The sequence below is a fragment of the Larus michahellis genome, chromosome 3, assembly GCF_964199755.1.
Source record: "Larus michahellis chromosome 3, bLarMic1.1, whole genome shotgun sequence".
Taxonomy (NCBI): domain Eukaryota; kingdom Metazoa; phylum Chordata; class Aves; order Charadriiformes; family Laridae; genus Larus; species Larus michahellis.
Genome location: NC_133898.1, coordinates 27,146,057 through 27,172,905, shown reverse-complemented (window position 1 = coordinate 27,172,905; position 26,849 = coordinate 27,146,057). Strand labels below are relative to the sequence as shown.

At 41.3% G+C, this 26,849-nt stretch overlaps 1 protein-coding gene across 3 annotated transcripts in view; it reads left to right on the top strand.

Annotated features, from left to right (window-relative positions):
- TGFB2 (transforming growth factor beta 2) overlaps positions 1–26,578 on the top strand; it is a 64,482-nt gene extending 37,904 nt beyond the window's left edge. For 2 of the 3 annotated variants that reach the window (XM_074579311.1, XM_074579310.1), the window contains 6 exons: positions 4,832–4,995; positions 19,305–19,437; positions 19,552–19,662; positions 21,681–21,855; positions 22,424–22,577; positions 24,480–26,578. In XM_074579311.1, the coding sequence (XP_074435412.1) occupies positions 4,832–4,995; positions 19,305–19,437; positions 19,552–19,662; positions 21,681–21,855; positions 22,424–22,577; positions 24,480–24,638 (896 nt within the window). In that variant the 3' untranslated portion in view covers positions 24,639–26,578. The remainder of the gene's footprint in view (positions 1–4,831; positions 4,996–19,304; positions 19,438–19,551; positions 19,663–21,680; positions 21,856–22,423; positions 22,578–24,479) is intronic. The other variant, XM_074579312.1, reaches the window with a different exon arrangement.
- The last annotated feature ends 271 nt before the right edge of the window (positions 26,579–26,849 follow it).

Sequence of the window (26,849 nt, the reverse complement as noted above, 5' to 3'; positions counted from 1 at the left end):
AGAAAAGGGCACTCCATGTTTTGTAGCTGCTGTAATAAAGAATGGGCAAAGCACCAAAAAGAAAAGAAAAAGGAAAAGAAACCCTCCAAAGTTTAATAAACACAAAAGGGAATAAAAATAAATCTTTGGAGCATTTATTACAAGCCCTTGATGGAAGGATTAGATTGAAGCTCTCAGCCTTTCCAGTGTGGGTGTATGTGTGAAGACAGCTTGTCTGTCCTGTTCCAATGAGGAAAGAAAAGTTGTTTACATTTCCTAATTTGGGCTGTGCACATGATTGATTTTTTTGTTTCAATAGCAGAAATGAAAATTCAGAGGGGAAAAAAAAGCCTTGTTTGGATACAACTGAATTTAGGTCTTTCTCCTCTCCAGAATGAAAGCCCAGCTTTCAGAAGAGCCGCGTCAAACAGAGTGTTTTGTTTCTCCTGAAATGTCAGTACATGCAGTACTTGTGAGGAAAGCTGTGGAAATGCAGGGCTTAGTTCATCAAGCTCAACTGTGGAAGGCAAAAGTGTCATCCTTTTATGCAGGAGATTCCCGATTGGGGGAATATCTCCAGGAAACTCCGTCCATTGCCACTTTTGGTTTAAGAGACTCCATCTCGCTGTCCTCCCAGGAGCAATGCTTGAGGGTCTACGTGCTGTTATGGACGGTCAGTCAGAAGATGTGTTCAGTCTCTCCTGGAGAGAGACTGGACATTGCTCAACCTGGAGCAATGCTGCAGACTGTTCAGTATTTTGGGATAGGTCTCCTGCACCTCTCCTGTTGGTACTTTTCTTCTCTGTCAGAGCAGGGCTGCTTTCTGTCCTAGTTACTGTCACTGGCATTGGAGAATGCTGGACACGGAACAAAGTCAGTAAGAAGCATGGAAACCAATACGTTTTAACCTGGCAGTTTGGACTGTCCTGTGTAAAGCAGCTAATTAAGTTTCAGCTCATTCAAGAAAAAAACAAAACCCAACCCAAAAAGAATGAAAAAGCTAAACTTGTGATGCTCGTTGTCTAGCAGGCTAAAGGGAAGAGGAGGGATGCTGCCTTCACCTTCTCCAACTGTGCTCTATAACTCTTAACTCTCTATAACTCTATAACTCTTGTCTCAACTGTACTGTGATGATTGTGATTATTACAGCTGGAAGTTTTCAGGTTTTTAAGGGTTGAATTAATGAATAATGTAAAGATAAAAATGGAATCTTTCACTGCATTTACTATTCCCTCTCTCCAAAACAAAAGAAATATGTGTTTTCCTAGCTACAGGAAACATATTGATTTAATTCTACTTGTTAATAATAATGGTTCAAAGAATACTTAAGGAGTCTAGTCTGCATCAGGATAATTGTGTTTACAAACTAACTTGGTCAGAGTCATTCTGGTGTCTACTGGAGTCATTGGGCCAAAACCAGAGGGGAGTGCAGAGGTATCCAACTGAGTCTGAATTGATACAACTGTCAGGTTAAGGTGGAGTCACAAAGAGAGATAAATTGCAGCATCTGAGACCACTTAAAGGCTAATCCAAAACCTTGTAGACTCCATAGGGTTCTTTCTGTGCCCTCAAAGAGAGTTGTGAGTCTCAATTCTCAGTCTTAAAGTTGATTAATTTTCACGTAAACCCCAATTCTGCAGTCAGCCATTCTTTTCAGAGGAAGGGTTCCAGCTAGTAAAAAACACTATTTTTTTTGGCTGTCCATGAATAATGCCTTTTCCTAAATTGACTTCCTGTGGATACTGTCATGAATGATAAAATAAAGAAATCAAATTTCTTGTTCAAGTTTTTGCAATGTATAAAACTATCTTATATGAGAAATGAAACTTCTGTAAGACAAGAATTAATTCTTATTCATGGTGGGTGTCCCAGGCCTGCCTTCCACTGGAAGGTAAATGCTCATTCACTGTGTATCTGAATGCACATATGCAAATACAAAAACATGCACCCTTAAAGAGTATTCCTTCTCTGTCTATCTTATTTATGTGTGAAAGAAAGAAAAAATGTAAATGCAGAGATGGTTCAGGAGAATCCATTCAGATACATATTCGCAGATTTGTAATATACAGTATCTAAAATACAGAAACTGAAAAGAAAGACTAAAAATATAGCACAAGAAAGTTCGAGAAGTAAGTTAGAAGCTAAATATAAATCAAACTGAAAGTTAAATAGGAATTCTCAATCTGAAATAAAGTCAAGATGGCCTGGGTTTGTTTGTGCCAGGGCAAGTGGCTGGCTGCTAGTTTGGCTTGTCCACAGGGAATGAAATGGTAGGTTGAAGCCTCAAATAAATGACAGGGCAATAAAGGACAATTTACAACTCATCCTGGAAGCATCAATCTTATATATACATATTATTATGCCAGATTATATTCCTAGTAGGATTAGGTTTGGCTGAAGAACAAGTAGTAGTCTCAGAGTTTCCTATAGCAGAAAAATGAATTGAAGAGATTATTTCTCTCTTAAATGAGGATATAATCTCTGAAGCAAGTAGCTTTTATAAGAATTTGCAAAATGTGTGGAAATGAAGATCGTCGTTGCATAAAGCTAAACTTTTTTCAGAAGACCTTCATTTAGTATTTTGAGAGAGACCAATACTAACATGTTGCTCATGGGAGAGAGGAGTGGTTCTGGTGTGGGGGTAGTCTGCATCTGTTTTTCTTTGAGATCTTACTATAAGATTATAGCAGTTTTCTGTCAGTAAGCCTGGTAGGCAGCGATACTGGTCATGATGCTTTGGGGTTTATTTTGGAGCACTGCAGATGTAAAAATCAGAGAACCATTTTTTTTTGTTCCTTTAATTAAATGAGATCATTAGGAGGCCTGGGGCTTCCTGTTCGTATTGGTACCTCTTACCCATTTGACCATACTGAGGGTCTGCTTTGGGAAGTACTCTTTTTTAAGTATTTCATCATCTCTCACTTGTAATGAATCTACAGTTGAGGCCAAGATTATTTCTCTGTCGTCAAAGATTTTCTCAGAGCTAGGATTATTTGTAGGGGTTTTTACCTCTGATCATTTAAAAAAGAGATTTGGGCCCAATTCTGTAGAGGAAGCGTGTTTGTAAATTTTGTGAAGACAAAATAAATTTGCTCTATTCTTCACGTGACTGATGTACTCATGTGCTTGGTATTTATTCTGTAGTGAGTTTGAATTTAGAATTATTCAAAGAGCTACAACAAATCGATTATTAAATGTGTAACTGCAAGTGGTGTTGCCTCGTGTAGTCAGGAGCTGCTGCATTGTTCTGGTAGTAGCAGCCAGTCCAGAAACACTAAATATTTGGAAGAAGGTCTTTAAGTTACTAATATGTCTTATTGGTATGAGTAAATATTATTAAGGATTTATTCCAACTACCTTTAATCGTTAGTAGTTAGAAGTAAAGGTAAACGTACTGCACTTGGCTTCTCCCATCTCTTTACATAGAAATGCTAACTTGCGTGTATTGTATCTGTGAAGAATTAGGTATCTTCCAGAAGGCGGCACTTTATTTGATTGATAGATGCCTGGATTAGTGGCCTGGGTAGCGAGGGAGGCAGCGGAGCAGGAGGCCTCGCTGGGATTTGGGACAAGGCCTGGGCCTTTCATGGGCGCTGAACTGCTCAGCTCCCTGACGTCGAGGCTGTCGTCTCCTGCCACTGCACGGCAAATCCTCAGCTCCCTGACTGGTGGGAAAGCTTCGTGTTTTCTAATTATTATCTGAAGTCTTCCTGCTGGTGTGGTCTCAGGGAGGCCTGAGAGTGTTGCTTCCTCAGCTGAGAATCACCCCCCCATCCCCCCAGATCCAATTTTCCTCCTTTATTTTCTTCATCCACTTCACCTTTCCCTCAGTTTGAACGGAGGTTTTCACTGGGGCCTTTGAGTCATTTCGACTCCTCTGTGAGTCGGGCTGCGGAGCGCCTTGCCAGGCAGCAGGGCGAGGAGGGAGTCTTGCGCACAGGGGATGGTGGTTGGGGCGCCAGGTTCCTCCTCCTGCTGCTGGCCAGGATGGTGGCGGGGAAGGGCCTCAGGTGATTGCTGGACCCTTCAGGGTAACCTGGGTTGCGCAGAAGCGCTTTGCTGCTTAGCCTCCGTCAGGATTTACAGCTGGGAAAGAGGCAGAGACTGTTTGGAAACCTAAACGTGATACGTTTAACGCTACTATTGATGACTTGAGTCCATTTTTCTGACTGTTTTTTCTGCTTTGCCCACGATATATAGTGAGGGGTGATTATGTTTATGGCTTTCACTGCTTCCAAGTGGTTAAAATTGATGTAATTCTGTTTCTAAGGTCTACTATTTGCTTGTCTTTTCCCTCCTTTTCTTCCTCGTCTTCGCTTCCTGCCCTTGTCACTATAATCAGAATGAATATTGTGTTCCAATAAGATCCTTTAATATGAAACAAAATCTGAAGCTGGCTAATTTATTCTCCTTATTCTGGGGGGAAAGGGGCGTCAGAGGGCATACAGATCAGATGAATTGCTGTTACTTGTCATTTTAGTGGATCCCTGTGAACTCTATGCAAATCTGAAGGCGTTTGCCAGATACCAACTGCTATGATTTTTTCCCAGTTTATAAGAATCCGTTATTTTCCACCAGTATGTTGAAAGAGGGGAGATTTAAATGCATGACCCAAAATAGAGTTTGAAATAGTTGTTAATCTGTATTAATATGGTATTCCTATAATCAAACACATGGGGTGCATTGTTTTTTGGGTTGTTTTATTAAATTGTTAATAATATTAAATTGGCATTGGGAACTGAATCATGCTACAGATATTTCCCTTACTGAGGCTGTCTTGTGTTACACTGTTTGAAGGAACAATGTATTTTATCATTAAAAAAAGTAACAAAATCACACTGCCTTCTTGCAGATGCCATCCCACCGAGCTATTACAGCCTTTACTTCCGAATAGTCAGATTTGACGTCTCAGCGATGGAGAAGAATGCCTCCAACTTGGTGAAGGCTGAGTTCAGGGTCTTCCGTTTGCAGAACTCAAAGGCACGGGTCTCAGAGCAGCGGATAGAGCTGTACCAGGTATGGCGGCACCTCACATGCGTCAGCTCCCCATCTTTCTGCAGCAAACCCGCCTTGTACCCATCTAGCAGGTGAAACAAACCACAAGGAGAAGGCGTTGAGTCCCATCTTTCCAAAGTAGCCTCTTATTTCCCATGCCTTTCCTAGAAAGGACTATTCAAAATTATATGAAGCTGAAATGTGCAAACTTTTTCTAGCAATTGTGACTCAGGACTCCAAAGTTTCAGCATATAAAAATAAGTGACAGAACATGACATCAAACAAGTCATCTTCAGGATCTCTGTCTTCCAACACCTGGCCGTACTGTAGTTTACATAGAAGCCAAATTCCTCACTCTGGCCTGTGTTCAGGAGAAGCCTGGTAACCGTTCCTCACAGAAATAGTGTTGTTAATAATTGAGTTTCAAAGCTTAGCAGTTGCAGACCTGGCTTCTGTATAGTAGCCCAGGGGCTGAGGCAAGGGACTGGGCAATTCAGGGATTGAGGAGTGAGGGAAAAAACGACCCCATGACTCTCTCACTCCTGAGTGCTGGTATGATTGATGTCATTTATTCTTTAAAGACTTTAAAGCCATTAAAGTTAATTACATTGAGTCTGTGCATTTGTGCAAATACTGTCTAGAGTATATTTAATCTAAAGCATAGTTCACTTTGCCGAGAAACACAGCAACCAAAAGGGGCTCAGCTCCCAGCAGTTTTATACTGGGTAAAACTCATGCTTGTTCCAGCAACCCAGGACTTACTCTGCTGAAAACCCTGCCAGATAGGATACCACCTTGTGAAAGTGCCTGGAGCCCCTCTTTGGGTCTGTTCTTGCTGCCCTATTCACTATGCCTGAGCACTGCCCTGTGTTTGCAGCACTGTAGAGTCCAGTTCAGATCCAGTGGGTGCAAATGTGTTATTCTTCTACCTCACTTTAAACATTCACCTTTTCCTGCCTGGTCTGGTCAAGTGCAAGCCTAACTTGGAGCAGAGAAGGGGGGAATTTGGGTTCACGTACTTACTGAAGTGACAGTGTAAGCCAACCTGACAGCAGGAAAAGACACACTGACCTGTTTAGACATTGTTTATAAGTAGGAGAAGCGTGATTCCTAGTTGAATGTGGTTCAGGTCCACAGGTGGTTACTGGGTGCTTGTCTTCATGACTGCAACCTGGCTGCCTTCCTTCCCAAGGACAGGCTGGCAGAAAAGTTGAGTAAATAATGTATCATTTGTTAAAAGCAAAAGCGAGGAATCTTCAACGGCAGTTGCTGGTGTCATCTATAAGTAACAGCTGTCACAGAGAATTACACTACGAGTCCGTGTGATGCTGCCACACCAGCCTGGTGAAACGATTTTATGTTCTGGCTTGACCTCACTCTTCAGACATCCTACAAGGAGTTGATGGCATCTCTCGGCTTTCTGTTGTTCTACTTTTGAGAGCTGTTAGCCACCTGAAAGGAGTACAGCTGTGGTTGCCTGAGCTCACTTAATTGCCTTTCCGTGTTTGAGGAACGTGGGATACAAAGGGTTCAGCGGAGGTAGGGAAGAAAGAGCCTTTGCTTGGCTGGGATTTAGCCTTGTGATGAGAAACAGCTGTAGCTTATTTGAGAGAGCCTGACTCCAGCAAGCCTGTGCCCATGGAAATGACTGACACCTGCATTCAGGGCAGGTACTTGGGTCGTTTAGATAAATATATAGCTGGTGAGTAAGGCAATTTCTTTTTTAGGCTGGGTGGGGCATACTGAGTGAAGTGTTAGGTGAGTAATGAGTGCAGGTTATTGTAGGATTAGGTCTTTTCTCCACCAAGTAACAGGCAAGCCAAAGGCAGACAGCTCTGAGCGTGCATTTGTGCCAGGCATGTTACTTTGCTCTCCTGCCTGTAGAGAGGCAAGCTGTCTCTGGAGCGTTTCCCTTGCAGAGCACCTATTAAAATGATAACAGCTGCTTGTTAGTTCCTCTCTTTGGTTTACTTCTTACAAGGTCCTGTAGCCGCCTTCTGCTGGTTGTTTTTTCTTCCCTTTGGTCGTATTTATATCTTGCAATCTTGTGTGCAGCTCTCCCCAGAACCTTGTATGGAGGTATTATCTTAGCTCTGTGATGGCCAGTCTGAACTGCATGGTTTCCTTGCCAGCAGCTCTACTGCAGGGGCGTCAGGGTCCCTAAATACTGCTGCATCTAGTCTCCATCACAGAGTGTGAGGTTAGCATGCAGTGTTTAACAAGAAAAGCAAAAGCAGGGAGAAGAGGAGGGACCCATGATCCTTATGGATCCTTTCCAACTTGAGATATTCTGTGATGTATTGTAGCACACTGCTATAGAAAGCATCCTAAAACTCAATGTATGAATTTTAGAGGTTAGAAAGAAGAAAATTTAAGGAGCTGAAGGTGAGGAAGGATGGATAGGAGGCATTGGTGCTACAGTGATGGTAGAGGAGCTTCAGGGATGCGCAGTGATAGATTGATAGTGCAGATACGAGTGTCTAGCAGTGAAGGAAGGTACAAACGTGGGACGTAAAAGGGGAGAATGAGGAAGATGCTCATTTCTGTGGAAGTGGAAGAGGCAAATACATGCTGTAAGGGCTGAAGACTTACTCTTTGCTTCCAGCATGAAAAGCCACGCATGGAGAGCGAGCCTCACAGAGGAGATTGCTGATGGAGTTGGCATATGCAGCCACTGCTCCTCCTCCGTGCATAAGCACTGCTTCCTGTCTTGTGAGATATGTGCTGGGCTTGCCAGGGCTGTTGTGCCCAGAAGGAACAATGTGGTTTTTCATCTTGCATAAGCAACATTTAATTATTAGGGTGGGTTTTTTTTCCTCCTACCAAGTTTCGGGTTGCCTAGTGTTTTGCTTTGTTGAGGAGATCTTCTTGATGAGGGTTTTTGAAATTCCTCACATACCTGCAGTTTCAGGGAATGGTTGTTCCTGTGTCCCCTTGTCTTTCTCAGTTAAGCAGGAAGAGAGGGCAGAAGTCTTCTGGAGAGAGTCAGAGCTCTCTCGTTGTGGTTCACTGAGAAAGTGGCCACAACACATGCAAGTCTCCTAACTGCTCTTCAAGAGCTCTCTCATTTAGTCCAGTGGCAGTTTAGTAGTAGTATATATACCACTGGTGCAGAAGGGTCAATATTACTCTGAAGGACTATTTTAGGAACAGGAAGAGACAGATATGCAGAGTAAATGGAAAAAAATAAGCAAGCAGAATATAAATATTTTGTTTCTCCTCCTGATTCACTCTTTGTGTGGTCCTCTGACCTTGCAGATCTACCTCTTAAAATGAAAAAGTGCAAGACTGCACCTTTTCGGCTAAGCTTTCCTCAGGCTATACTTGGCTTCCTTTTCCAACCCACATCAGAGAAGGACTTTGTGTTTTCCTGCAGCCCTTGTTTGCACTGACTACGGGAAGGCAGTCTGGGGCTGCTTGGCGTGGACAGACAGGGCCGTGGCCCCTCGCTCCTGGTGCAGCAGCAGCCAGGACCCTTTTCCCACCTCAGAGGCAGGGTTGGAACAGAGAGCACTCCATCGTATTTATGCTGGGAGCAAGTGGTTGTGGATCTGTTTACTAGTTCTGTTGCCCCCTGGGTTTCTCTGGGCAGTAGGTCCTGGAGGTGAATTCTCGTACAGGTGCACTGGATGCGACCATGAAGCCAGTGGGCAAGTGGTAATCCCTGAGAGCAGAAACAGTTTCTTTAATGTCTGTTTTCACCCAGAGTACTTCTCTTTGTATTTAAGAATTAGTCAGCTACATCTGTGTGTTCCTGCACAGATGGGAAGCACAGTGCACATATTAAGTAGTCTTAGGATGGAAAATAATAAAACTCATAGAAGTAGGAATTAAGGTGGTTTTTTTTATAAAGCTTGTATAAAAGCTTCTGTCGCTTCTTGGCTCTGGTTAAGTGAAGCCACAGATAATGAAATTCTTTAAAGGCACTATCTTTTCTGTTGTTTCTTCTGCCCGAAAGTGAGTGTTAATCTGCTGGTGGTGCTGCTGATCATCAGCACATTGGAGAGTGGGAAGCCGGAGGGAGGGAGGGAAGGAAGGAAGGAAGGACAGACTGTGATCTCAATCACATCGAGCACTCTCCTGCACTTCTCCTCCTGTCCTTCCACTGCGCTGCATTCGCTCAATGCACTTCTCAGTGTGCACCGAGACTTCAGAAAATATTAAGAGGATAAAGTTCTTTTGGGGGAGGGAGGAGTAATAATATTAAATAAACAAGTTTTAGCATCCTCCAGTGGCCCTTGCTATGTTTTTAAAGATTTATGCCAAATGCAGGCTTTATTGGAATTTGATCAGATAAAGCTCAGTTGTTATGGGAATGTCTTTGTTCATCAGTTTTCTTGCCTGCTTTGAAGACTTCATCACATCTTTCTTTTATTAAGGTGCTTCTGTATTTATGAATAAAGACCCTGCACCCTTCAAAAAAAAGCTTGTCTTTTATGAATAAGCATTCCAAAAAATAAATAGGCACCACCGCAAAGCTGGACGAGTGGAAACCTTCACAGGGTGAAAAGCCAGTGTTCAGAGAGCATTGTGGTATTCTTTTTAAGGTATTTTTATTATGTACAGACGGTCAAACGATAACAAGTAATAATTACTTCCTATGGAAGCAGTGCCACGTTTTGTTAACACATCATAAAGCATCATGAAAAAAGCAGCTGAAGCACTGGTTTTTATTGTCGTCGTTATCCGAGGCTGCTGTGGGTGGGGGTACCTGAGAGGCTGCAGATGTCAGGGGACGTACCATGGGATGTATCAGAGTGCAGGGTTGGAGCAAACGAATGGCGCCAGGTTAAAACCCAGGAGGGACATCGGATTGCAATGAAGAATTTGAAGTAAGCAGGAGCAGACCCTCAGTCTTTCCATGTCGGGAGGGTCCAGTCCATGCCGAAAGCTCCTGTGGAGCTTTGCTTGGAGTCTACGAAGAACTATCTGCCCTCCAGACAGTGGTAGCCCCCGTTTCTTTAAGGGCCTCTCTCCCTGCTTGGGGGTATGAGGAGGAAGATGCTGTGGAACATATTACCCCATTATGAGTCAGATTTAAATTTAAACCACAGTCGGTTGTTCAAATACTTTAAATTCAGACAGCGTTTTGTCTTGTTTTTCAGTTAGGGAATACGTTTAGAGCAAGCTACTATAGATTTGGGCCAAATCTCTGTGGTGCAAATCTGAGGCAATTTACACTGACTGCAGCAGAGCTCCTCAAGACTGATCTCCATATAATCAGGAGCAGAGGGGCCTTCCTCTCTTTTCTTGCCAAAAAGTGCAGTCTCTAATGCCACGGAAGAAAATACCAGGAAGCAGGATTTGTGGCTGTGAGCTGGCGCAGGATGTCTGTATTACAGATATCACCTGGGGCATTTGATTTTAATTGACTGCCATCGCTCTGACCCACATCTAAAGTAGTATATTTGGATCTCAAAACTTATGTATTGCTGTCCTGAAACCATACTCTTGCAATCTGAAAGGTTACAAGGTTATGTTAAATGGCAAATGTACAGTGCTCTTTGAAGTGCCGAACTCGGTATAAAGCGTGGGCCTAATAACTTTATACTCTTACCAGCTTCCTCCTCCTTTTCCAGCCCCCTCAGGACCAGAGGAAGTTAATTTGCAATATATATCAGTCGAATTGCTTTCTCCTTGTTCCAGAATCCTTTTTTTTTTTTTTTTTTTTTTTTTTTTTTTTGAAAGACTGTATCCTGTACAAAAAAGAGTCAGTACCCTGGAGACTGTGTATAGAGTACCTTTGGCAAATTATCTGTGAGCCTGGATAAGGGGACATATTTATCGCAGTGTCATATTCACTGCGATTTGAGAACTTATCTCAGATGCATCTCCCTCTTGCCAGGAACAGAGCAGTTATTGAAGACAACTTGAAGAAATTTATAATACCCCAGTAGCTACTGGCACAAGCCAGCGTGTACTCCCAGCTCGACACTGCCGTGTGTAGAAATGTGGGGCACTGAGCTTATTGGTAGATTTATTGCTGTTTGCAGTGCATGTACATTCATTATAGGGAGCGTAGCAATGAGGGACATGGGTCAGAAACGAGCCACTAGGTTTGGATTGCTGCTCTTTGGGCTGCAGTCTGGTGGGGTAGCCGAGCCCATGTTACACTGAGACAGGAGCAAGTTTTAACCAAGCACTGCAGTGTGGTGGTTACTGGGCTGAGGAACATCAGGTTGGTTTGCAGTAGGGAGCCCATTGGAGGGGGGAAGGTAATATTGCTATTCTGGGGAGGTGTAGGAAACAATGAGAAGCTTTGTTGGAGAGAAGCCTATATGAAGAAGAATAGATGATGGAAGAAAATGGAGGAGGATGGGAGTGGTTTGAGTGGAAGCGTGTAGGTGGGAAGAGAAAACCACAAGGAGAATTGTGACTTATGGAGAACAGTGCAGACAAGAGGAAGGGAAGAAAGAGGAATGACATGCAGAAGACTACAGCATCTTAGAAGAAGCAGTAAGTCCAAATATTCATATAGCAAAGAAAGTCGCATGCCAAAATGTTGCAGCAAAATGCACGTGTACATGAATGTCAGGGACAGGACCAAGGAAGAGGAAGGGCTTGTGAGACTTGTACTTAACGGGGAGATGAACACAGGAGTACCCTGCAGGATCTAGGGGATTTGGCTAGAAGACAGAAGAACCCACTCAGTTTTTGTTGACTTTGGCTCCTCTTTGTTGATATTTTAATAAAACATAATGTGCCTCTGGCAAGTTAAAGCTAAATTCTAGATAAGTTTACAGGATTTTTTTTTTGTTTTGCTTCATTTTGTATAAAATCTTTCTTTGGAGCTATCTTAAAATCTCCTAAACAGCAGGAAATTGCACTCAATATTTCAGAATCTTCCAGCAGAAGTACCCCAGACCCTCCGTTCTTGTTTATTGCTTATACAATGCAGAGTCTTCCTGCCTGCTTAAGCATAAATCAGACCGAACAGCCTCAGGGCTGTATCCCCAACTTACACTGCACATGTATCTTCAGTGGCAGGAGGAGGGCCCTGCTTGGGGAACAAATGGAGAGGAAATCCCTTCTCAGAAGCCATTCTCTTCCTGGAGCCCATTCCCCTCACCACAGCGCGATGCAGTGACTCAGTCACAGTGATTCCATGACATACATGACTTCCCCTCCCTTTTTGACCTGCTTTAGCCACTCATCTCTTTACTCCCCTCACACTTCTTTTACCTTTAAGCAAGTAGCAGCCAACGCTGTAAGAGAATCCTACTGCAGCTGTAGCCCATCCAGATATAAAAGGGGTTGGGTTATGTGTGCAATATGTTCTTTTTATTTGCAAGTTTGCATGAAGAACGTGTCTGGCAAGTTCTGAGCAGATGGATCAGAGAGCTGTGGGTTTTTTTAAAACTTTGGCAAGTACTCCATACCTTTGTATTTTGGCAGGAACTCTGCATCTCGTATACTAGTCTCTTAAGATTCTGCCCTCGGTTTGAGCCTGATTCGGAGACCTTTGCAAGCAATGGAAAGACTTCCACTGATAAAGCAGGGAGGCTGTAAAGTCCTTTTAACTCCGTAGCACTGAAGGCAGAGTCTGAATTATTCTTTTGCAGAAGTGGTTACAAGAAGAGCTTGAAAATTTGCACTGAGAATTTTGGAAAAAATACACAGTCAGTCTTTTGCACTAGTGGTGATAAGAAGAAGCTGAGATTTTGATAGTCAGTAGATTCCCAATTATCTGGCAAAAGGTAATATATGTAGGCTTTTCACTTTACAACATATGTTTCCACGTATAATGAGTAAGTAACTGGAGAGATTTGCAACAGATTTAAGGTTTTGCTTGTCCCTGTGTCCAAGATAAGATCAAAGACCTTGAACTCAACCAGGCAGTGAGAAAGGAATGAGAATTAGCATGGTCATTTTTTAACTTTAAGCTTCAGAAAGGGCTGGATGGAAGTCCCAGAGAGCTGTCTGAGGAGACCTTTGAAATCTGGAACCAGGCAGCAAGTGAATGTTTCAGTAGGGTGAATAGTACGTAAGAATTTGGAAACCACAGGCGGCTGCATATGCAGACCTTGGGAATCTGGTTATTCCACTGCAGAGGGTTAGGCTGGAGTTCCCTGCGTGTTTCTTCTAGTTCAGAAGAGGTTATCCTAAACGGCTGTTTTCAGCCAGTTGTGCATAGCTGAACTTATCTCTGCTCTGATGTTAACCAGCATTAGCACATCATTTACCACTGGATCTCATTGTTTGGGCTTATTTACTTTGAGCTTACAAGTACATGTCAGGTTATTTCCATTATTTTAAAATGCCCTTGAAGTTCCAATGGAAACCGTGGATAATGACTGATAAGTAAGAGAAAGATTAGTGAGCCTGCCAAGATGTTGTAATACACAGGAACATTACAGTAGTCTGAAATGACAGAGAAGAGAAGGGAAGAAAGGAAGTTATCAGGGAGCCAACAGCATCTGGAGGGAGGAGATCAGACAGTCCAGAATGAATGGAGAGGAAAAACAGATTAATAGCAGGTTTTTACAAGATAATGCCATATTTGCTGCTATTCAGTGATTGCAGAACCCATGCTGGCTGACAGCAGTGACCATCCCAAGTTCCAGGGCCATGCAGCAGACAGGATAGATATTTTTAAGTGGCCACATGATCTTATTAATATATTTTGAAAGTTCATCAACTTGTTTTAAGAAACTGTAAGTTGCCAAAAATATTTCCTAACAGTTGGTTACTGTAATTCTCAAACCCAGCTATAAAATGCCCTTGCTGTTCCTAAAGCTTGGCCTTTGATGTGTGCCTAGGATTTTCTTGGCTGCCGGAGATGTATGTCATCGATGCATCACCCTGTGTATCATCACTACTGAACCACATTCAGTTTTTTGTTTGTTTGTTTGCTTTCTGGGAAGGTGATGAATTTATTAGCCAAAACTATTTGACTGTAAATTACATGTAATTTTAATTTTCCTATTCTTCTGCGTCTAATTGTGGTAACTATAGGAGACTAGAAGTAATTATTGGCCAGACCGTCAAATCTGAAATAAACTAAGAAAGTTGCTGTTCTGGAGCTCTAGTTATTTGAAAGAACCAGTGTGTCTTTTCTGTCAAATTTTTTCCTTTTATGTGTGTAATGAGTCATGAAGACGGGCTGTTCTGGCGTCTGCTCTCAGTGGTTATTGTCTAGAATACATACACTGGTGTGTTCATTCAGTTATGCCCTGCTTTAGCTGCCTCATATATATATGAGAAGGGGAGCAGGCAAAGGAAAATTTGAGCAAAATAATTACATTTCTATTAACAGAGTCCTGGGTTTTGGAGGTTTTTTTGGTTTTGTTTTTGAACCAGTAGAATTACACTGATGCTGAATGTTCCTGCTCTGCTCATATCGGCCTCTGGTATGCCCCATTTTTTAAAGAGCCATGTTTCTGCTAATTTTGCAAACTTTCTTTGTTTGTTATCATGAATTATATAGTGTTCACAGTGTATTTTACAGTTTATAAAATACAGACTAGGACAATCCTTGTCCTTATTTTTATACTCACAACTGTGTGATGGATACTTGAGAGTATAGACGTGTGCATATAAATAAACAGTTTCATCCTCCAGTATTGTAATGACGATTTCAGCTACTTGATACTTAAATTTTAAATAAATATATATCAGTTAATGCTCTCCAGTTGATCTGCAAAATTAGTATAGCAGATGACAGAAGTAATTTAGAGATCGGTATTTCCTGGAAACTCGCTTGTCATTCTTCTGAAACCAGCATGTGACAAAACCAAAGCTTTTCACCACTGAATGTCCTGGTCATGATGATTTGGGATATGCTTCCAAAATAGCATCATGGTCCAGACTCCTCTAATGGACGCGGAGGAGCACAGACAAATCCCTGCCAGCATAGCAGAGGGTCTTCCCTTGAAGACTGAGCAGGACGCCTTTGCAGAATGAAGAGTAGATTTCAACAGGGTTTGTAAAGTACCAGAAATCTGGCAGGGGTGGCATGTGAGTGCTGTCATCACCAAGATCCCGGAGTGGGCTTCCTAAACATGTGTAGCTGTACAAGCGAGAGCAATGATTTGTTTGCATCTGTCTGGCTGTTTCATGAGCCCTTTCCTGCGATTAACTGTATTATTTGTATATTCACGTTTGTTTTGCCTTGATCTGCTGGCGGTAGCTGCATGTATGTGGTATCTGGAGATCCTTCATGGGTATTTGTTAGATAATTTTTTCCCCAGGTGTTTTTAAGAAGGGTCAGAATAGAAGAAAAAAATTGATGAGGGGAAGGTTAGCAGTTCCTGTAGAAAAAGATAGCTAGAAGGCAGGGCTTAAGTGTACAAGATACTTTATCTAGAAGACATTAACAAGCGTTTTGGCTAACTATGTGATTTCCTGTGAAAGGGAGGAATCCCATGCAAAATGGGGGTAGAGAAGACCAAATTGTTCTTAGAGTTTAGAGCATTGTTACTGAATGAAAATTACTCTGCGAACTGGGCTAGAAGTCTGCTGGATAACCTTTTGGTAACACTTCTACCTATTCATCTCATCCCCACATAATGTGATCATATGCATATGTTCCCGGCATAATCTGTTGTTAGAAGAGGCAGCATTGCATTATCACTCTGTTGAAAGCGAGATCAAATAAACAGATACACATGGAAGAACATCCCCGTGTTCAGAAGCTGCAGAGATTTTGCACAACCTGAATTTTGAGTTTGTTGATTTTGAGCTTTCACTCAGGCGTGTGTGAAAGTGTGCATGCTTGCACCTGCACGCGTGCAGTTGTGCACTGTCAGCTACTTGTGCATGCAGATGTTTAAATTTGTTGCTTGTAGTGAGGGAGGTGAGGTTGTGTGTGTGTGTGTAAACTCTGTCTCCTGTTCATGCAAGTGATTGAATCTGTCAGCTCTACATGCAGGTGGTGATGCGCAATACTCCCCCCACCCCAAAAGCCCTAGCCATCCACGTCATGTCCCATAGACATACCGAACTCTTTCTGCCTTTTTAAGATGGAGTGTTTGGACAAGGTGCCAGAAGGAAATGAGAAAGGATTAAAGGGAAAGTTTAACTCAGTCTTCCTTCTGTCTTGTGTTTTTTTTTTTCCCTTGTCCTCTCTTAATATTTTTAGTTCTCTGAAAACTCTTTTGCACAAACGCCTACTTTTTAGGCCTTCATTTAGCTCCTGCAGATGCAAGTTGTGCATCAACATTTCTGGTAACAGTGTTTGATGTGGTTGCGATGCGTTAAGCATAAAGGTAAGGCAGTGTTTATAGGCAAGGAAAGGCAATGTTTATAGGTAAAGGTAATATCTAAGACTAATCAGTATAGTTGAAAGAAGTAGACAGGCTTTCAAGCACAAAAGCTGCAAGGCACAGAAAAGGCTTTTCTTCTTTTTTGCAATAAAACTAGTTAGTTGATCTAGTAGAAAGAAAGCATTGGAAATAGGCTTCGGGGTATATTGGAAGAAAAAGGTGCATTGATGATGGGGAAGGTAAGACCAGAAATGTAGTGCAAAGTACAATGAAGCAAGCCCAAGGGGGAAAATGGCAGAGAAAACCTAAAATGCTTATCTCATGTAGTAATTTCTGGAAGACTCATTTGAAGAACGTATTGTAGCTGTAAAAATTTCTGATAGGTTCCTACAAAGAGGCCACTTTGTTTGCCACCATGTAGAGTGCCATTGCTTCAGTGTGCATGGAAACATAGAATGCACTATAGGAAAAGAAGTGAAGAGTCGTTCATCAGGTTATTTTGTGGGAGGAAATAGACTCTGAGGATCCAGCCTAGAATTTTACCATCAATTAGAAAATATGGAAATGATGAAGCTAGAAGATCGTTCTTGCTTACAAGCCATCAGGTTATTAAGGTCATACATTACCCTAACACTGTAAAGACACTTAGTCAGCCCAGGAGAAGGAGGAAGGAGCTTGAAGCAGTCATGGTAATTTCACTAAGCATGGCACTCATCACACTTAAAAGCCTTTTGCTTAAGAACCGCTAGTGCCTCTTTAACCCACGATGTCAATTGTGGAAATTATGCCATACTTAGTTTGTGAGTTTTTAGCTCATTCTTCATAATTTTCTTCCTGGACACGCAGCATAAACATGGAGAGGAGCCTTACTTTCAGATACAGACACCATAGAATCTATGAATACAGACACCATAAAATCTAACTCTTCTAATCTACAGCGTCCACCCTGTCCCAGTTTTGAAACCTGCAGACACTTTTCTCGTCATTCAGTTCATTGTTGAGGATGGATATTCTTTGTGATGATGTCTTGTCCTTTTACAAATGCCTTTCATGACAGGTACACACTGCCAGTCCTCGACTTTGTCTTTTGGTAGCAATGGGATTGGGATAAAGACATTTTATTTTGGATACCAAGGCACAGCTGACTCTTCTGAACATATCTAAGACCAATTATAGTTAACATCATGAGATTGCTTTTGGCACATTACTTGCTTTTAGATCCTTACACCACTGCCAAAACTGAGGTATGCAGTTTCTGGAGTCTTTGGAAAGATATGACTGTGCAGAAAGGAAGAGAAATGAGCCAAGTTCTTGTGTCCCATTTGCCTCACACACACACCCCGCCCCAACACATCTTTGCAGAATGACAGCTGCATTACATCCTCAGAAACACTTGAGTTGACCTGATAAAGACCAAAGGGAAGGCAAAGTTATATTTGTACTTCTCTGGGACTTTCCCAGCATTGATTACTGATTCTCTCATCCCTCTGGCACTTCTGCACAATGGTAGTCCCCTTGCTGCTGCCAGACTCTCTGTAAACAGTTGTTCAAACACTTTGTTTGAAGGTTGCCTCATAAAAAGGAATCCCAATGTTCAGTGTTTCAGTGCCCTCAGTTTCTACTGGAAAACTCAGCATCGCCTGCTAGGGGCACTTAGTAATTTGCTGGACTTGGACCAATGTCTTCTGATGTCTTTTTGCTAAATGTGTTGATCAGAAAGAAGGCAAAGAGCTTGTCATGCTGCTGTTCTCATAAGACAAATGTTATTGTGGGAGCTGCACTGTTGGCCTTTGAGAGGTCCAGCACTCCCTTGAAATAAATAGAGAGACTACATGTTGGACAGAATCTGGCCTTTTCAAGCCTGCTCTTCTATTTAATTTTGAAAAGCCTAATTTTATCATGATGACATAATTTCACACCTATTCTGAAATATTTTTCTTTACACGTGTTATACAGTTTCACCATTGTTTTATTCCAGCAGCGTTTGCGAGATGTCAGGTTTGTCTGGGCTGAGAAAATAGGAGGAAACAATGAGACGTTGTCACTTAGTTACTTGGAGATGGACTTGGATGGTTAAAGAGAGGAGAAACACCAAACAATATATGAAGTCGCACAGCTGGCATGCCAAAAGTTACAGAATAACGTTATCGTGTGGTATCTTGATTGGAGTTGACTTAGTGTTGCATGGCATTCCAGCTTCCTCCATCGCAAAACTATCAACATAGTAATAACCAGGAAACCAGAAACCTGTTAGCGGCCAAAAGCTCGGTTGTTTTTGTCCTAGAGTTAGGGTAAATAATAGCAGGCTTGTATGTGGGCAAGCACTTGCTGAATTGTTTAGATAGGAGGAAGACTGTGGGCACTTAAAATTCTAGGCACGCAGTGCTGTGTCTTGAAAGGGAGGGGATGGGGTTTTTTGTACAGGTATTTTTTTTATTGCATGCTCAGTAGCAAGCTTTGCTGAAACTTTTGACTGGCACCAAAGTTTGGATGGAATCAGCATCGCCTGTGGCACAAATCCATGGGTGGCCATGATTCACACCAGGCTGTCTCTGTATGCCCCCAGGTTACCTGTATGGACAATAACTTTTTATCTGTTTAATGTATGAGTAGTACCTGAAGTCAGAGGGAAGGCTGGAAGCATGAATAAGGCAATACCATACAGATTAGTTTAGGGTAAGCAATATAATATCTTCAGTGTACAGACTACATTGTACAGGCTTTATTTTAGCATCTGATATTATGTTTTGACCAGTGTGAGTGTTACTAAAGAAGGTAAAATAGCCTCTTTTGATGTTCCAGTTACTATAATCTCTTGACCACTTGTGTTGCAGGACAAGTTTTCAGGGCAGTCTTTCCGTGTGATTTATTTCAGGAAGGAATATGTGCTAGCATGGTTTGCTTGGGAGTATAAGCTGATTTCATTAGGGTGTTTTATGTCACCTTTCTCTCCCCGCACACCCTAAGGTAATTCTTTCCGAAACCATGCCTGAACGTACACTTGCTGCATAGAGTTTTGAGCTTTAATAGGGTTTTTTTTCTGCTGTTTTATAATGTTGGTGCTCTATTTAATAAAAACCAGGTAAATATTAACCTGTAGGCAATCATACTTGTTGTTTCTTGCAGGTTCTAAAATCTAAAGAATTGTCATCACCAGGACAGCGCTACATCGACAGCAAAGTAGTTAAAACAAGAGCTGAAGGAGAATGGTTGTCTTTTGATGTCACTGAGGCTGTACATGAGTGGCTCCATCACAGAGGTGACAAGAAGTGCTCTTTGCCTTCACTCCTGCCCCAACTGCTCCTCCATTAACTCATCAGTGTTTCAGGGTCATTCCATGTGTAAAAACCAACTCCACTTTTATGTTTTGCAGACAGGAACCTTGGCTTTAAGATAAGCTTGCATTGTCCATGCTGCACCTTTGTGCCTTCCAATAATTATATCATCCCAAATAAAAGTGAGGAGCTTGAAGCAAGATTTGCAGGTAATGAAAGAAAAAAACTTTTTAAAGTGTCGTGGTACTTACTAATTGAGGAGGGAAACAAAGAGACATTACTGCCTCTCTAAATGGCATTCAGCTGATTGAAAATTTGCTCATTTTGAGAATCTCGATTCTCAGCTGGTTGGAAATGGTATTGAAGGCACAAGGGTAAAACTATATCAGCTGAAGTATTCTGAAACCAGATGGCATGAATAAGCCGTCTCATTCCATGCATGCAGCTTCAATGTCCTTAAGTGGCTGTATTACGGTTTGCAGCATGCGCACTGGATATACAGACAATTTTGGATGTAGGGAAGACTTTTCTACAGTAGACCATCCACTGTTGCATAGTCAGGAGAAAACTTGCTGAATATTTTTGAAATAAAACCTTTTTTTTTTTTTGTCTGGTCGTATCAATAGTATTCTAAATTACTCTGAGCAATGGCATCAGTCACTTTGGGAAGAGCTGAACAACAGGTGCCAGACTTGTATTAATGTTCTACAGCGCATTGTGGGTTGAAGAAACAGCAATGGTGTGCCTGTCTATGTGCTCTTACTTCTAGCAGTGGAAGTCTGATTCTCAGGTGAAGTCAACAGAACTACATTAGTTAATGTTGATTATCTCTATATATCTACATTGGCACGTAGAATTTATTGTAACATATTTGTATATTAGTTACATAAACTATTTTTTATGCTGTCAGCTTGGTAAAACCTTAAAGATTGGATTAAGCAGACATTAAAAAATGAACAACAGTGTGTAGTTAGGGTTATGGATATTTGTGCTTATTATGGACAGCAGACAAGGTGATATAGAGTAAATATATTAAGGTCACGTAAGCTCCCTTGTGTTTTTAAGCCATTCAAGTTTCAGTTTTAAAAAGGGAAATGTTATTTAATTGACTGTGCTATAGTTATCATCCACCAGTACATATAAAACTACAGCTGTGTTAGAACCAACCCAAATTCTGTTTATGCAGTTTTCATTTATTAAAGTATATCATGATTTGGTTCATTTGTTTTCCAAGGATTTGGCTATATTCCTTGTTCAGTATTAAGTTTTTCTAACCATTGTTTCACTGTGTTGGAATTTTTTCTCTAAGTAAATACATGTACTGTACATATGATTAAAACCATTGTGTGTATTTAAAAAATTGTTGGTATCATATGTGGTCGCTGTAATTGCAAATGTTAGAAAAAGAAAAGTGTATCTTTTTCTCTTTAGATAGTATTATCTGGTTCAGGAGGAAGATTTTCAAAAGGATCTTAGCAACAGGCATAACGTGAGCTGTTTGGAGTCCTAGGAGTCTTTTGCCTGTGCTATTGCCATCATAAGAAGCTAGTAAGGCAGTTAGTGTTCCAAGAGAAAATACAAAATATGAGGTTGTTGATTGCCAGTTCGAGAAGAAATATTTTGATCGATGTCCTTGCCATGCCCATACAAAAGAAGGGGATAGAATAACTGACTTTCTGGGGAAAAAATAGCAGATTTAAATAAACTGGCAATGGTAGACGGAGAATTTACAAGCATTATAAAGAGGTAAATGTGATTGATAGTGAAAATTAATGGGATGGAAGTAAGCAGTGGGAAATGCAGGCGAAGTATCCAGAACAGTTTTAATGGTGTTACAAGGTTTTAAAAAGTACATAGCTGTTAAAAGATGTGAATACTGCCCTAAGTGAAATGACAAAAGCATCACTGCTTGAGGCATTTGAAACTAAGCAATGCAGATGCAGTGACTGAAGTAATCTTTTCTTTTACTCATTTCAACATTTCTGGTAAATGTAGTGAAATTCCATTAAATGGTTGTGAATGTGGGAGGGATGATAAAATAGATAACACGAAAACTGTGAATATCTTAGGGATCTTGGGTTGAAATTTGCCCCCCACTTCCCCAGTAAACATGCTCAGCTGACACCATCGTTGCCCAGTTTCTGAGAGAATTTTTTAAAGAGATGGTTTATTTAATTTGTGAAGAAAAAGCAACACAATGTTTATCACCAAAATGTATTTTTTGAAGGTATTGATGACTACACATATTCCAGTGGTGATGTGAAAGCTTTAAAGTCCAATAGGAAAAAATACAGTGGGAAGACCCCACATCTTCTGCTAATGTTATTACCCTCCTACAGACTTGAGTCGCAACAGCCCAGTCGGCGGAAGAAGCGTGCTCTAGATGCTGCCTATTGTTTTAGGTAACTATGCATCCATATTCAGTATACTTACATAGTCGTACCAGCCTGTGAGGTGTAATGCAGTTGCTTATCATGTTTCTTTACGGTTGGCATTTATACAGGGCACAGACCCACGGGGTCTGTGTGCAGCAGGTTTCTGCCCAGCAGTCTGCCATCCTGCAGAGACAGTGGCAGATGAAGAAGGTTGGGGCCTTAGAAAGCAGAAGCTGAGTTCCATCTGGGATGATTCCCAGACCCATCAGTCCCATAATTCCATAATTACAGCCAAATTATCACCTCCACTGTGCTCACCTACTCAGAGAGACCACTCGGTAGGACCTGGAGAAAAATACTTACTAATCCTCCAGGGAAACCATTAGCTTTGTCTGTATAAGCTGGTCCTGCCATGCCTAAGCATCTGACTTCAGTTACAGTATAAGCTGCTATTGACGTGATTTGGTTGTGAATTTTTGGGACTCAGACTTGCCTGCCTGTAAAGCGTCATTCGGGGAGCAAGCAACTGGATTATTTTTACTGCCTGTGTTGTCTTTGTCATGACTGATGTGTTTGTCTGTATTTTATTATCCAGGAATGTGCAGGATAATTGCTGTCTGCGTCCACTTTACATTGACTTCAAGAGGGATCTTGGCTGGAAATGGATTCATGAACCTAAAGGATATCATGCTAATTTCTGTGCAGGAGCCTGTCCGTATTTATGGAGCTCAGATACTCAGCACAGTAGAGTAAGTAATGATTTTGCTAATTATCAGCTTCTGTTTTATAATTACAGGTTGAAATACGTTTCTAGGACTAACATCAGCACCAATGCCCAAAGCTTGTATTTATTATCTCAGTAAATAAGGATGATGAAATGTGGCCCTATAGAGGGACTCACACATGGCCTCAAGCTAGTGTTGAAGCAGGAGGAATGTATTGGCCCAGAGATTATTTTTTTTAATGTGTTCATCGATATAACATAGGGATGGATTAAATGCTCTTTGTGAGTATGAGCTTGGTGTAGCTTTGGAGGCTGCCTAGGAAGGGACCGCTCATTATAGAGCATGAGTGGAAGATGGCACAGTAAGTTTGGTCAGCAAAGGCACTGAGGGAAGCACTTTCAGCGTAACAAAATGGATGAGTCGTACCACCTGATTATCACCTACTTTTATAACCTGCCATTTTTAATTTTTCTTTGTTACTGATACGCTGCCTTGTTGAATTTCATGAAAATGTACTGATAGATGTGCTTCTTTTACTTCAAAAGATGTATCCGTTCTTGTACTTTGAAAATTTATACGTGAAGGAGGAACCTTATGTCTGGGATGCCAAAGAACTGATAGTCATCTGAGATGGGACTTTTTGTTTTAGGGATGAAATGTGCTACTTTAGCCAACTGCCTTAGGATGAGTAGTATTCTGCTGTGAAGTGCTTATTTCTCTCAGCTGTCAATAAAGATGTCTAGACAGTAAATGCAAGAGGCAGACATTTGCATTACAGTTATCATAAAGTAAGAATTTTACCCTCAGGTCCATTCTAAGAATGATGGCTCCCCTTTTTCAAGCTTCCCTTAAAATATCAGATCAGCGTCAGCCAGCAGGAAGAACTCTTTGTGTCCAAGGGGTAGCTTGCTTTCCCTTTGGTCTGTAAAGCCACAATAGCATGTTCTTCCTGAACTGACAGACCCAGGTATAGATATCCTTTGTAGCTGTCACTGGCTGTGGCATTGCATTATTAGCAGTGTCAGCAGGTATAAATAAGGTAAGTATGTTTCCTTGCTGGTGTGGAGTAGTAGTGTACACAGTTTGGAGCAGCACTTGTTTTTAAAGGAAAGAGGAAGAATAACTGTCATGGTCACAAATATGTGGTTTGGATAGTTGCCCAAGGAGTCAGAAGTTGCTTAATAAAGTAGTTAGTGTTGCTGTCCTGAACAGATCTTCTGTCTCTCTAAGCTGTAAATGTTGTGTTGAAGTTCTAGGAAAAGGTCACTTGGTGTTTGGCTAACACATTAATGGCATCCTCAGAAATACCTATGCATCATCAGCGGGTAACCCTACATACTTCCCTTGCAGAGAACCATGCATATGAATCCAACGTGACATAAAGCACCAGCGCTGCTAACTTCTCCACAGCTGATTCTCAACAGGAGTAACTGCAGCTCTTGTCCTGGTGCTTGCAGGGTGGCATTAATGGATGTAGTAAAACGTAGCCAGAGAGGAAGAGCAGAGGAAAAGCTTATGCTCTGAAGGGCTCTCTTCTCCCTTTGGTGTACTTGTAAAGCCAAAATCCTGTAATAGCAAATGTCAATCTGAAGACACGGATAAAAACCTTTAAGTTTCTTCTTTCCATATCAATACAGCATGCATGTTGATTCAGAGGGCTACGCTTTCAAGGTGCGCTCCAGGCCTGTACCTGTTTTGGGGTTTAAGACTTCATAGCTAATACCTCAGGAAACTCAGGCAGATTGTGACACCAGATTGAACTGGAGAAGCATAAAAAATAGTAGAATCCAGGAATCTTCATACTGCTTTCAGTGGGTTTTCTCTCAGGCACTGTGGGAGGAAGCGGTGCAGAAAGGAATTTGCTCTGCAGTGGCAAGAAGGCAGAGGTAGCTGTCCTAATCTGTCTTTTTTCCTTTCTCCTTCTAGGTACTCAGCTTGTATAACACCATAAATCCAGAAGCTTCTGCCTCTCCGTGCTGCGTGTCCCAGGATTTGGAACCCCTCACCATCCTCTACTACATTGGTAAAACACCCAAAATTGAACAGCTGTCCAACATGATCGTAAAGTCTTGCAAGTGCAGCTAAAGGATACCCCTGAAACAGCATGACGTGTGTGTATTAAAAAAAAAAAAAAAAAAACCACAAGGAAAAAAAGAAAGAGCGAGAAGGAAAGAAAGAAAAATGAAACCCCAGGTTCATCAGTGTTAAAAGAAAAAAAAGAAGAAAAAAAAGCGGTACTAGTCTGAACTGTTTGAAAGTTTGTTTTGTTTTGTTTTTTAAACTGGCATCTGAAGCAAAACATTGAAGGCCTTTATCCTACATTTCACCTACACATAGTGTGAGATAGACAAGAAGCAAAGTTAAAGAAAAAAAAAACCTTTTAAAAAATAAACACTGGAAGAAATTTGTTAGTGTTACTATGTGAAAGGAAAAAAACAGGAAAATCCCATGAAGTGGAGTTGCTGTATCTGTCCCGTGCCTTACTTGATCTCTCTGTATTGTTACGCAATAGGCATCCTACCCATTCCTCTTAGTTGTAGAGTTAACAGTGCATTATTTATTTGTGTGTAAAAACTATCAAATGAACATTTCCATATCGCCATCGGAAAAAAGAAAACCAGCAAATGTGGACAAAGTGGAGACCAAATAAGCTGCCAGAAATATGTATAAAGCCTAAAGGAACACAAGCTCAAAAGAATCAGAAAAGTAATGTTTAGTTTAGTTCAATTAAAATAGAAATCAGTTATTACATTATTGAGAAACTCTGCCTTTAAAATACCTTATTTTTCATGCCAGCTGCCTAGAGAGGCTTCTTGTAAGGTCTCAAACCCTTGTTTTAAATACTGAATAATTTACTAATAAAGGACACTCTGTTTCAGTCTCAAAGACAAGTCTATAAGATTTTTTTTTTTACTGTAAATGATTTAAAATGTCAGTTTAGTAAACCAGTGAAATATTTAACATGTACTGGTCTAATCTTCAGACCTTAATACATTGCTGTATAGCTATGCTATGGGATTTTTTTGTTCTTTTGGTATATGTAACCATACCTAGAGTATTACCATAGGTGGGTAGTAAAAGCCAGCTTAATTGGAAACATATCTGTAGATCTCTATTTGTAAACTATTAAAAAATTAAGTACTTTATGTGTAATGTGTAAATTTTCACCATATTTTTGTACTCTGTAATAGTGTCAGCTCTCATGAGTTTGAATTTGAATTTGGGGCTCTTTTTGATCACTCAGAATCATGTGTTTCCCTCTAGCTGGCCAGTATGAGTAGAGTCCCTATATTTTGACTTGCACTACAAATACATGTTTGATAATAATTGCTATACATGTGCTTTGTATATTTTTCATCATTATGACATAAGCTACCTGACTCCATTTGTTTTTCTGTTCTATAAAAAGGATGGATTAGAGCGATCTCTCCCCGCCTCCTCCCCTTCCTCCTTGGCTGTCCCTGTTTGTAACACTTGAATCGCAATGCGGTTCGGATTACTAGACCTTTTTATTTCCTTTTGGATATAGACATTCAAACAGATGGGCAGGGAGCGAGGCGTTGCAAGAAGAGGTGTCCCAGCCTGGCTGAGGCAAGGCAAACCCTTGCAGAGAATGACATTCACCACTGTGCAGAAGGCTGGTAGGAAGCGTCTGCCACGACAATGCCCCGAGTGGGGCGTGAGCGGGATGCCTTTGTGGCCAGAGGCTGTGCGGCAGCATCGGCAGCATCGCATGCAAGCTGGGACTTGCCCTCGCAGTTAGTCCATGGGACCGAGCCTGCTCCTGCTGCAGGTAACAGAGGTTTGCCTTTATCTTCTGCAGCAGCACGGCAGGCCCCTTCAGGCTATTGATGTGTGTGTAAAGATTAGCAGGATCACACCCTTGATTTTTGTGAGTTTGCCAGTTTGTTTTTTTTCAATTGGGTTCACATTAAAGCTCCTTGTAAAAAAAGAAAAGGAAAAAGGAACATGGAGTTCCTAGGATTTTGTTGTTATTACACATGTTTAAATATTGTAGAGGGAGTAAAAAAAAAAAAAAAAAACCCACATCATACTCTTTAGAAAAATCCCCAACTTAAATTAGCAAAAAAAAACATGAAAGCAGTGCATTCAGTTCATTTCACATGATGAATGGTTTTGCAAGGCAAAGCTGGAAAACTGCATTAGAAACATACTACTTGGATGAGAAGGACGTTTTCTGTCATTGAACCGAGCGGTGTCGGGAGGACACTCCTGAGCTTGATGTTGTCAGCTCCAGTTTTAAGAAGTGCAATTTCTTTGGCTTCAGCAGAACAC